The sequence below is a fragment of the Pagrus pagrus genome (assembly GCF_965226575.1).
Source record: "Pagrus pagrus genome assembly, chromosome: 3".
NCBI lineage: Eukaryota > Metazoa > Chordata > Actinopteri > Spariformes > Sparidae > Pagrus > Pagrus pagrus.
In genome coordinates, this window is record NC_140187.1 from 444,422 (window position 1) to 457,032 (window position 12,611).

A 12,611-nucleotide genomic window follows, 5' to 3' on the forward strand; every position below is an offset into this window, starting at 1 on the left:
TTAAGGACACTCCCATACTATATAAGGCCACTCCCACACACTGTAAGGACACTCCCATACTATATAAGGACACTCCCGCACACTTTAAGGACACTCCCATACTATATAAGGACACTCCCACGCTCTGTAAGGACACTCCCATACTATATAAGGACAGTCCCACACACTTTAAGGACACTCCCATACTATATAAGGACACTCCCACACTATATACGGACACTCCCACACAGAGTTTAAAAGTCTGCAGTCCTCCAGTTAGTTAGAAGTGAAGAAGCCTCTTGGATGAGAGATGAGTCGTCTTCAAACCACTGAAACAAGTCCAGTTGACTACGATACAGCACCTAGAGGTACCAGGACCTGGATGACTGAGAATCTTCATCAACAGGTTTATTCTCCTCGTTCTTCTCCCTTTTGAGAGATTCATTTTCAGGTCACCTCGTTTTATTTTCATGCTGTTAGCTTCACTTTCTATTTAAACCCACTGAGTCAAAATGGTAACTCACCTGTCTGATTGGGCGAGTGGTCCAAATGAATGTTAAGGAGGGAGACGTCTCACTTCCCCCTCTTCTCTTGCACGTGCTTAGTACTGATCGGACACTCGCCATAAAATGTCCGCAGGTGAAAGAAGTCTATGAGCTGAAGAAGAAGCAAACATTTAAATTATCCTGGAAACGGGAGTGTAGTCAGGTGGAGAGAGGGGATGTGGGCCACAACAGGAAGTCTGCGAGCGAAGTCGATAAGATTCAACATGAAAGTGAACTTTTGTCTGTTTTTACTCCACAACTGCTTCATAAAACAATTTGTAGAGGAAACTAAACACAGACAGATGGATCTCTGACCCGCATCTGTACGGCAAACGGTTCAACAGCAGCTTTGAATTTACTTTGGGACTGGCTGGGAGAGACGTTTAGGATAATTTTACAGACATTTCCAGGAAATACTCCAACTTTGCTCCGGCCTGCAACAACAGACACGAGCCACATTAGCTATGGGACGTGTAAACGGGAGATTCAAAAGGCTAATGTGCAAAATAAAAATGGCAAACGATAGTAACAATCCATGAGCCTCAGTTTTAACAGCGTCATCACTTACATGTTGTATCAAACCACAGGAGAAAACACGAGCTCAGACGTTGTGTCCTCTGAATCAAAATGGGATGACTCTGATGTATTTGTCCTACATGAAGTGTAAACTGCTCCGCTAGGGTAACTCTGCCCTCAGACAGATGAGGCAGATACTGAGCTCAGTGAGTGTGGGGGAATGCTCCTTTAATCATTTAATTTGGTGTTAATCCTGCTCGCCGTGTCATCGTCCTCTGTGCCTCCAAGCTTCTTCTGCTTCTCTTTCTTTTCCACTTAATTGTGATTTTCTGCCTCCTGCATGCTAATTGACTTTCATCTGTGTGCCTTCTCATTTGCATGTCTTTCAGGAGATCTGTCCATTGCTAGTTTCCAAAGTAAGTTCTTCTCCATCATCGCCCGGTTCTGTTGGCCGCTCTCTGTTTTCTTTATCAGCTGCCACCTTTGTTTCTGTGTCACATGAAGCTGCTCAGTGTGATTGTGTTGATGTGGATCATCAGGACCAGTGATCCCAATTAGAGAGTGAAGCTGTGACACCACCAACAACGATCTCCAAGTGATGCTAACATTAGCTGCATTTTATTACCTCTTAATTAAACTTGTCATCTTTAAAGAGAAAAATGTATTTTCTTCCAAAGTTCTAGAAATAGAAATACTGCGGTATAATCATACTGCTTCATATACAGTTAGTTTATTCTCTGTGTTTTAATTTAACTGTGGAGTAACTAGTAACTAAAGCTGTGAGTATAAAGCTCAGTTACATACAGAAGCAGAGATACATGAAGACGTGCAAAAAGGAAATACAGAAATGACATTATGGGAAAATAATACAGAACTCGATAGATACACTGAAAGATTCATCAAATAATAAATACAATTGAAAATTAAATGGGAAAGTAAACAAATAAGATAATAAATACAAAGTAGGTAAATCAATAAATCAGAAATCTAAATGTAATTTATTCCACCATTTTTATAATAATATTTTTGTCACTGTCTTATTCATTCAGTCGTATTTATTTCTTTATTTGTCAGTTTTGGTCCTTCAGAATAAAACAGGATATAGAGGAAGTACCTCCAGAGTAAAAGTCATTTCCTGTCAGAGGTGTGACCTCTGTGTGTCTTCAGGATAATAATGGACGCAGCAGTCAGAGGACAGCGTGGACAAACTGGGATTACTGGACTTAATGACTCCACAGTGTTTCTGTAGCACATCAGCTGTCCCACAGGAGAACTGCTTCTCCAGACACCTCCTCCTCCTCCTTCCTCCTCCTGCTCCTCCTCCTCCTCCTCCTCTTCCTCCTCCTCCTCCTGCTCCTCCACTTCCTCCTCCCTCTTCCTCTTCCTCCTCCTCCTCCTCTTCCTCCTCCTTCCTCCTCCTGCTCCTCCTCCTTCTCCTCCTCCTCTTCCTCCTCCTCTTGCTCCTCCACTTCCTCCTCCCTCTTCCTCTTCCTCTTCCTCCTCCTCTCTGTTTGTTCTTCAGCCTCAGAGTAGATGAGATGGTGGAGTCATTTTAAGCATGGCGTCCTGTGAACACACTCTGCTGTCGTCGTCTCATCTCACTGATTCATTGATTCACTGATTCATTGGTTCATTGTTTTATTTAAAGTAACAGTTCACATTAAAATAAGAACATCTCTAAACGCTCCACAGTCGCTGTAACAACAGAATATTCATGTATTCATTTTCTCATACGGGGCACCATTATAATACATGACCTACAAAACAATGACATCACTCTTAAAGCTATGGGCTACGATTTGAAAGATTGATCATTATTATTAACATTATTTAGATGGTGGTTATGGCCCAATAGTACCACCTACACAATGTGAAGAGTAAAAGGAACCAGATAAATCCGTTCTCTCTAGCGCCTGCAAAACTGAAAAGAAATTGACCAATAGGAGCATCCGGTCCGCATGGCTGCTATTGGTCAATTTTTCCATCCAATCCCCTCGCTCACTCTCCTGCTCCTGCTCACGTCTCGTCCTGACCTACTTCCGCATTTGAAACTACAAGCGGTCAAGAGGTTTGTTTGGCGCTGAGCAGGTAACCTTCGTCTTTATTGTGGATGTTGTGACACAGATAACTTTCATGCCGATGCTGCTGATGACTGTGAAGCTGCCGTTAGTTTGTTTCTGTTATTAGACGGTGTCTGTCTCTGCAGTGTTGTCAACACTTGTTTACTTGTTCGACGGAGACATTAGCCTCTATGCTAGCATTGTAAGCTAACAACAAGCTAACATTGCTATCATGTTTGCACCAAATCAGCCTATTTATTTGCTCGTGGCAGCTAAATGAAGCAGCAAGTAAGATGAATGAATGGAGGAATGAAACCCCAACGTGAAGCGGAGAGGTTTCGGATTTATTTCCGGATTTTTATTTTATTTGTCCGGATTTATTTCTCCATAACAACCTCTCGCCCGGTCACTGCTCAGCTGTTTTGCTAACCCTCCTCCCGGTCCTGTCCGTTTGTGTTCAACGAAGCCTTTGCTAAATCAATATGATGGATTATCATATACACGTTACGATGTGTGTATTTGTGTGTCTTATCTGTCATAAACAAGAGATCACGGTTTACGGCACGTTTGTGTCGCGGTGCTGCTCAGACAGCAGCTGGGACACACACAGCTGGTCCGAGGCTCATGAAGGTTTGTTTTTCAGCCACGATGTGGAAGCGATCGTTGTGATGAAAGCTGACGGCAGCATCTGTTAGTCTCTTGGCCCTCAGTAACTTTTAGAAGTGGCTAACTTAGCTGTTGTAACTTATTACGTAGCTGTAACATGCTAATGACGTTACCCTAGCTTGGCTGTGGAGCTTAGCTGTGGACATTGTAATGACTTACAAGATTTACGTGAGTTTCAACGTGCATTGTAATAACTTTACCTGTGAATCCGACATCGTTACTCCGCAGTCAAAGCTGCTGTATTTGGTTTCTGCCGGCTTGTTGCTCTTGGTGCTTGTTGGGGGGGGGGGGGTGTGTGGGGGGGGGTGCTTTTTTCAAATCTTTCTCAGATCGTAGACCAGAGCTTTAAAATTAATATAAATATGACAGCTGACAGCAGATCTGCTCTCATCGGTAGATAATCTGTCAACTTCATTACAGCCACAGCAATTGATCCATTAGTTACCAATTGTTAAATTAATTACCATTTATTTAGATAATCGATTAATCAGTTCAGTTATTTTTAGGGAATAAGTATAAATTGTGTGAAGACCAAACACTGATCGACATTTTTCACCATTTTATCACATTTTAGACCAAGCAACTATTAAATAATTGATTAAGTCTTATTGTTTACCAGTTTGTTCTAAAAGCACATTTCCCTTGTTTTTTACACCATCAGTCACTGTGTTACTGTTACAAAGCTCTGGTCTTTTCCACATGAGGTCATTACAGTGTTTGCCACAGTGCTGAGATGATGCTGTTCATTAAACCCTGTTCATTAGACCCAGTGTGAGCGGGTTTCTTGGTTTAACAGTTTATTAGACCCGGTGGAGAAGTTCCCAGTGAACATGGAGAAGCTGTTTCGCTCTGAAGAAAACGTTTTCCGTACCTGAACTCTGAGTGTTCGTGTCGTGATGTTTCTGTGTTAGACTTGAGGACCTGCTGTGATGAACCTGCCTCGACGTCTCAGCTCCTCTGACGCCTGTTAACACCTCCTCTCTCATTTGATTGGTTTAGAGCCGTGTCCTTCGCTGCTGCTGCAGAGACACATGGCGGAGCTGCTGAGTCTGGACAAAGACATGGCCGCCTCCTTCCTCAACAGCGTCCTGAACCAGCTCAACTGGGCCTTCTCCGAGTTCATCGGCATGATCCAAGAGGTGAGAGGACGTAACGTGGTCTGTATGTTCACATCATGTGAACAGAACAACATGGAGTCAGTGCTGGGTTTGTTCCTGCAGCTCAGGACTGAAGATCGATGTTTACAGAGTAACATGTCTTCACTCTGACAGCAGGGACATGATCACTGCTGATTTATGACTCTGTAAAAGGGCTGCTCGATTATGGTAAAAATTATAATCACGATTATTTTGGTCAATATTGAAATTACGATTATTTAAACGCTTATTTTCGAGTTTGGAAACATGACGCATTTATTCAGGATTTCTCTCAAAAAAATACAAAATGTTCAAATCGAAAATAATGTACGAATATGTATCCAACTTTTCTGCAATTTCTATAAAACATTTCATGAATAAAATAAATATACTTAGAAAATCAAATAAGACAAACGATAGGGTGCATATCTTTGGCTAAAAAGTATCCAATGGCAGCTCAAGAAACATTTGACAGCAGCAGCAGAGGTGAAGTGAACAAAAACACAGAAGTGGTCAGAAATAGAAACATTGACAGCAGCAAATGTGACCGTTACAAGCAAACTAGCTAACGGCAGCTACATTAGCAGGAGTTAGCGGTAACTTTAGCTACAGGTAAAGCTATCTGTCCAGAGTCAGAGCAGCTGTAGGACATCAGAAAATACACTCTGCATAAAGATCGATCCAGTTCCACAGGAGTGAAAGTTATAGAGGTGTGTCTCTGTACATCCTGCTACATCCTCTGGTACAAATTAAGAGGACTGTTATTGGATGAAACGTTGAAACGTTTCGTTCACAACGAAACAAACAAAAGAATAAAACAGCCATGTCCACAGTCGTCTCTGAACAAGAAGTGTCTTAACAAACTATTTCCAACAGTTGGACACAAGGTGCGTAAGGTGTGAGTGGGCGAGCGAGAGTGAGTGTGGACAGTGAATGAATGGGAGAGGAAGGAGAAGAAAGGAGCAGCAGCAGCGACAGCAGCAATAAAGTGTTCAACACAGGCTGCAGTCTGGCTGAATAAAGGCGACGGCTCCTCAGATACAGCAAAGCTCCCTGGTATTATTTCCCCACCAGCTCAACACGTGAAAGGGGGTTCACCCCGAAGGTAAACACAAACTTCGGCCCTGGAGGAAATCATCTCCCCTGTGCTTCCCGACCACGGCCCGGGAGCCGAACAGGAACGGTGTAACACCATGCTGTCGTTTGATTGGCTGTAGCTAACAGCTACTGGCTAAGCTAGTAGCAAAGTTAGAGGAGGTTGACTCGCAGCACTTCAACACGTGTGTGATTTTTTCCCCTTGGCAAGCCGACCGGACGTGACGTGGGGGCGTGGCAGCATCGACAATTCTGTTTTTTAATTCGATGTTCGAGATTGTGAATTAATTTCGATCGATTTCGATTTAAAATCGAAATCGTGACACCATTATTTTCAGGAAATGACAGACTCCAAAATACAATTCAGAAGATCTACAGAATGATTCTGCCTGATTCTGGTGTTCAGACCTTTTCACTGTGAGCGACAGGAAGTTAGCATAAAATCTAATTATCTGACTGATGAATGAATGTAATACAGCTCTATTTCTATTCTAGTGAAAAGTCGGATGACATATTAAGCGAACATTACACATAACACAGCATGTGTAACGTCAGTGGTCCACACATTTTTACAGAACCGACTTCACAACCTCCTCACTGATCCGTCTCCGTGTCTTATTAGTCCTGTTTATTGTCTCGATGCTTCATGAGCAAATAAAACCAGGATATGAACTCCTCTCTCGTGTTAGCAGTGGCGTTTCTATCCATCTGTACATCCGTATTTCCTTGCGTTGAACACTAGGAGTCGTACGTCTGTAATCATAAAACAAACGGTGTGTGAACGAGGCGTAAATCAGTCGGAGCAGCACTGATGCACGAGGTTGCCCACATTAAAAATAGCATGGAGTGTTTTGTTTGTTTCCCTCTAATGAGATTATTTTGGCTTGTAGAATAAATCCTCAGTAATACTCTGAATCATCCAATTTAGCACCACTTAGTATTCTGATTGATCCTCATCCTGTGGGAATATCTGCTATTTTCAGCTCAGCAGCAGTTATTGTCCTCACTGAAGCACCACACTCAGCATTTACTCCTCAAACAAGCTGCAGCAGAGTTTCAGCTCCGTCGGCAGCCGGCTGTAAAACATGTCATCGTCTCTGAGACGTTCACGTTCCCGTCAGGATCAACTGTCATCACTGTGCTGATCCCAGTGAAACATGATGACATCACATCAGCCTCAGCTGTGTCTACTGACAGTTAGCTCACGTTAGCCTGCTGCCGTAAGCATCTAGCAGTGTAGCCTGTCGGAGCTGCAGCAGGTTTCTGCTGCTGACCATCAGTGTTTATTAAGTTCAGACAGAACAGCAGCATTCTGTCTCCCTCCTCCCTCCTCCCTCCCTCCTCCTCCCTCCTCACCCCTCCTCCCACCTCCCTCCCTCCCTCCTCCCTCCTCCCTCCTCTCCTCCACCCCCTCCTCCCTCCTCCCACCCTCCCTCCCTCCTCCCACCACCCACCTCACTCCTCACTCCTCCCACCACCCTCCTCCCTCCTCTCACCACCCTCCTCCCACCTCTCCCTCCTCCCTCCTCCCACCTCTCACCTCCCTCCTCCCTCCACCCTCCTCTCCCACCTCCCTCCACCACCTCCTCCACCATCCACCCTCCTCCCACCTCCCTCCTCCCTCCTCCCTCCTCCCTCCTCTCTCCTCTCTCCTCCCTCCTCCCTCCTCCCCTCCACTCTCCACTCTCCTCCCTCCCCCTCCTCTCCCACCTCCCTCCACCCTCCTCACTCCTCCCTCCTCCCTCCACCCTCCACTCCCTCCACCATCCACTCCCTCCTCCCTCCCTCCTCCCTCCTCCCTCCTCCCTCCTCTCTCCTCCCTCCCTCTCCACTCACCTCCCCCCTCCCTCCACCCTCCTCTCTCCTCCCTCCTCCCTCCTCCCTCCTCTCTCCTCTCCCTCCTCCCTCCTCCATCCTCTCCCTCCTCCCTCCTCCCTCCTCTCTCCTCCATCCTCCCTCCACTCACCTCCCTCCCTCCTCCACCTCTCTCCCCTCCTCCCTCCTCCCTCCTCCATCCTCCCTCCTCCCTCCTCCCTCCTCCCACCTCTCTCCTCCCCTCCCTCCACCATCCTCCCCTCCTCCCTCCTCCCTCCTCCATCCTCCCTCCTCTCTCCTCCCTCCTCCCTCCTCCCTCCTCCCTCCTCTCTCCTCCCTCCTCCCTCCTCCCTCCTCCATCCTCCCTCCTCCATCCTCCCTCCTCTCTCCTCCCTCCTCCCTCCTCTCTCCTCCCCTCCCCCTCCTCCCTCCTCTCTCCTCCCTCCTCCCTCCTCCCTCCTCCCTCCTCCTCCCTCCCTCCTCCCTCCTCCCTCCTCCCTCCTCTCTCCTCCCTCCTCCCTCCTCTCCCTCCTCCCTCCTCCCTCCTCTCTCCTCCCTCCTCCCTCCTCCCTCCTCCCTCCTCTCCCTCCTCCCTCCTCCCTCCTCTCTCCTCCATCCTCCCTCCTCCCTCCTCCCTCCTCTCCCTCCTCCCTCCTCCCTCCTCTCTCCTCTCTCCTCCCTCCTCCCTCCTCCCTCCTCTCTCCTCTCTCCTCCCTCCTCCCTCCTCTCCCTCCTCCCTCCTCCCTCCTCTCTCCTCCCTCCTCCCTCCTCCCTCCTCCCTCCTCTCCCTCCTCCATCCTCTCCCTCCTCCCTCCCTCCTCCCTCCTCCCTCCTCCCTCCTCTCTCCTCCCTCCTCTCTCCTCTCTCCTCCCCCTCCCTCCTCCCTCCTCTCTCCTCCCTCCTCCCTCCTCCTCCTCTCTCCTCTCCCTCCTCCCTCCTCCATCCTCTCCCTCCTCCCTCCTCCCTCCTCTCTCCTCCATCCTCCCTCCTCTCTCCTCCCTCCCTCCTCCCTCCTCTCTCCTCCCTCCTCCCTCCTCCCTCCTCCATCCTCCCTCCTCCCTCCTCTCTCCTCCCTCCTCCCTCCTCCCTCCTCCCTCCTCTCTCCTCCCTCCTCCCTCCTCCCTCCTCCATCCTCCCTCCTCCCTCCTCCCTCCTCCATCCTCCCTCCTCTCTCCTCCCTCCTCCCTCCTCCCTCCTCCCTCCTCTCTCCTCCCTCCTCCCTCCTCCCTCCTCCATCCTCCCTCCTCCATCCTCCCTCCTCTCTCCTCCCTCCTCCCTCCTCTCTCCTCCCTCCTCCCTCCTCCCTCCTCTCTCCTCCCTCCTCTCTCCTCCCTCCTCCCTCCTCCCTCCTCCATCCTCCCTCCTCTCTCCTCCCTCCTCCCTCCTCCCTCCTCTCTCCTCCCTCCTCTCTCCTCCCTCCTCCCTCCTCCCTCCTCCATCCTCCCTCCTCTCTCCTCCCTCCTCCCTCCTCCCTCCTCCATCCTCCCTCCTCTCTCCCTCCTCTCCTCTGGATTTGTGGAAGACCGTCTGAACCTTGAACAGTGGAGTGAGGAGGGTGAATATGGTTTTCCTTCTGTGTCCATCACCCCGGCTCTGGGGCAGTGGCAGCAGGGAGGAGGACAGTTGCTGTCTTTTGAAACTCCTCGACACGACAAGTTTCAGGACACTGGAACAAAAGACCTTTACCAGGCCTGTGTGAAGGTTCTCAACCTGAGCACCTTGGCAGGAGTGAGGGAGTCGAAGTGGGCCGAGTTTTTGGGTCCAGACTTTTCCCCGAAAGGCCGTTGGCGGTCTCTGTACAAGCTGCCCGTTGAAAAGCGGACAGCAGACCTCCAGTGGAGGATTGTACATGGGGCGATAGCTACAAACAGATAGAGAGCGCACCTTGATCCTGAGCTGAGGGAGGGTGTGGGTTCTGCACACAAACAGAAACACTTGTGCATCTGTTTGTTGAGTGTCCTCGACTCACTGGAATGTTCCCCCAGGGACTGGGGAAGGATTTCAGTTTTGTTTCGTTTATCTTTGGTCCAAAGTATTGTGCAAAAAGAAAGACTGCACACCCTGGTGAACTTTCTGAGTGCAGTTAGCCATCTGGCTGACTCGCAGGAACCTCGCTCAGGGCGTCGGCAGTGTGGAGCTGCTGCCGGTCTTGAAGGGGTTGGTGAAGGCCCGACTGCAGGTCGAACATGCTTATTTTAAAATGGTGGACAATACTCTGGCTTTCAGTCAGACCTGGGCTGTGGGCGGAGCTCTCTGCTCTGTGGGGCCGGGGAATTAATGATCTATTTCTGAAACTTTTCTGTTGTAGCCTCAAATGATGAGGTGACAGTGATGTTTCTCCTGAGAGCTGTAAATAAAGGGACTTTGAAAACCAAACCTCCTCTCTCCTCCCTCCTCTCTCCTCTCTCCTCTCCTCTCCTCTCCTCCCCTCTCTCCTCTCCTCTCCTCTCCTCTCCTCTCCTCTCCTCTCCTCTCCTCAGATCCAGCAGGCAGCAGAACGTCCAGAGAGAAACTTTGTGGACACTCGTCAGCTGAAGGTAACCACACATCCCCTACATCACCTACATCCCCTACATCACCTACATCCCCTACATCCCCTACATCACCTACATCACCTACATCCCCTACATCACCTACATCACCTACATCACCTACATCCCCTACATCACCTACATCACCTACATCCCCTACATCACCTACATCCCCTACATCCCCTACATCCCCTACATCACCTACATCACCTACATCCACTACATCACCTACATCCCCTACATCCCCTACATCACCTACATCCCCTACATCATCTACATCACCTACATCACCTACATCACCTACATCCCCTACATCCCCTACATCCCCTACATCCCCTACATCACCTACACACCTGTCACATCCATGAAGGCCTTTAAATTACCTGGAGCTTGACTCTGCTATGTGGACCGGTTCTGACAGTCCGGTGTGGGTTGTGTTCGCGGTGTTTGTGATCACTTTAATTAGAATTCACAGTAAACATTAAATTATCTTCTGACGTTTAAACGTAGAAGAAAATTCACATCAGGTCATCTGAAAAGTTCTGTAGGTTCATCTCAGTAGAAAATACATGTTTGACCCCTCAGGATGTTAAAGTCCAGCTGGTTAACTGTAAGGTTTGTTAATATTCACATGATGAGTCAGTAAATGAATTATTCTGCTGGGAGAAGAAACATTTTAATAATCGATGAACTGGTGAACAGTGAAAATCTTTAAAGACATAAAAGCATCAACTTTGGCTCTGATGGAGTGTTTCACTCCAGCCTGTCACCTGTTCACCTGTCAGTGTCAGCTGACCTGTACGTTGATGATGTCGCACGATGTTCCAGGTGTGTGCAACCTGCTTCGACCTGTCGGTCAGCCTGCTGCGGGTGCTTGAGATGACGGTCACTCTGGTTCCCGAGATCTTCCTCGACTGGTCCCGTCCGTCTGCTGAGCTGCTGCTCAGACGACTCGCTCAGGTCAGTTCAGTGGATCAGAACACAGCGAGTCAGGATGAGTCGCTGTTCGGCTGTTACTGCAGAAAGTAACTAAGTACATGTACTTAACTTTGTGGTACCTGTAGGTGACTTGAGTATTTCTGTCTTACACTAAACTGTTCTTGTTCTCCGCTACATTAACTTCATCCTCACAGTTTGTTTATAAACTAGATACAGGTGTTAAACACTGGATCCATTTAGTTTAATAAATACTTTAACTACATCCATTACTTTCACTGAAGTCAGTTAGAAGAATTTTACCTGTAGTGAATTAATACTAACAATAAGAAGAAGAAGGATGAGAAGACAAAGAGGGAGAACAAGAGAAGAAGAAGAAAACAAGAGGAAGAAGAAGAGAAGAAGAAAACAAGAGGAAGAAGAGAAGAAGAAGAAAACAAGAGGAAGAAGAGAAGAAGAAGAAAACAAGAGGAAGAAGAAGTAGAAGAAGAGAAGAAGAAGAAAACAAGAGGAAGAAGAGAAGAAGAAGAAAACAAGAGGAAGAAGAAGTAGAAGAAGAGAAGAAGAAGAAAACAAGAGGAAGAAGAGAAGAAGAAGAAAACAAGAGGAAAAAGAAGAAGAAAACAAGAAGAAGAGAAGAAGAAGAAAACAAGAGGAAAAAGAAGAAGAAAACAAGAAGAAGAAAACAAGAGGAAGAAGAGAAGAAGAAGAAAACAAGAGGAAGAAGAGAAGAAGAAGAAAACAAGAGGAAGAAGAGAAGAAGAAGAAAACAAGAGGAAAAAGAAGAAGAAAACAAGAAGAAGAAAACAAGAAGAAGAAAACAATAAGAAGAAGAGAAGAAGAAGAAAACAAGAGGAAGAGAAGAAGAAGTAGAAGAAGTAGAAGAAGAGAAGAAGAAGAAAACGGGAAGAAGAAGAAGAGAAGAAGAAGAAAACAAGAGGAAGAGAAGAAGAAGTAGAAGAAGTAGAAGAAGAGAAGAAGAAGAAAACAAGAGGAAGAAGAAGAAGGAAACAAGAAGAAGAAGAAGAGAAGAAGAAGAATCACTGAGTGAGACAGAAACACATCTGTGACTGAATGAGCTGTTAGAGACGAGATGACAACAGGCTGAACTGTTCTGTCTTCTGATGAGACGCTCATGCAGCCTCGGGTGTTGGTCTGCATCATGTCATCATCTTCATCTTCTTCATCTTCAGCGTAGCAGAGAGAGGGAAGATCTTTAAGTTGAGTCTGATTGTGATTCTTCTTCTGCTGTAGCTGCTCAACCAGGTGTTAAACAGAGTGACAGCAGAGAAGAACCTGTTTGATCGAGTCGTCAACCTGAGACTGCCAGGT

General features: G+C 47.3%; 1 protein-coding gene across 5 annotated transcripts in view; it reads left to right on the plus strand.

Moving 5' to 3' along the window:
- rnf123 (ring finger protein 123) overlaps positions 1–12,611 on the plus strand; it is a 120,670-nt gene that overhangs the window by 38,104 nt on the left and 69,955 nt on the right. For 4 of the 5 annotated variants that reach the window (XM_084349475.1, XM_084349476.1, XM_084349473.1 and 1 more), the window contains exons 32-36: positions 1,430–1,456; positions 4,766–4,905; positions 10,293–10,349; positions 11,172–11,303; positions 12,534–12,609. In XM_084349475.1, the coding sequence (XP_084205601.1) occupies positions 1,430–1,456; positions 4,766–4,905; positions 10,293–10,349; positions 11,172–11,303; positions 12,534–12,609 (432 nt within the window). The remainder of the gene's footprint in view (positions 1–1,429; positions 1,457–4,765; positions 4,906–10,292; positions 10,350–11,171; positions 11,304–12,533; positions 12,610–12,611) is intronic. The other variant, XM_084349474.1, reaches the window with a different exon arrangement.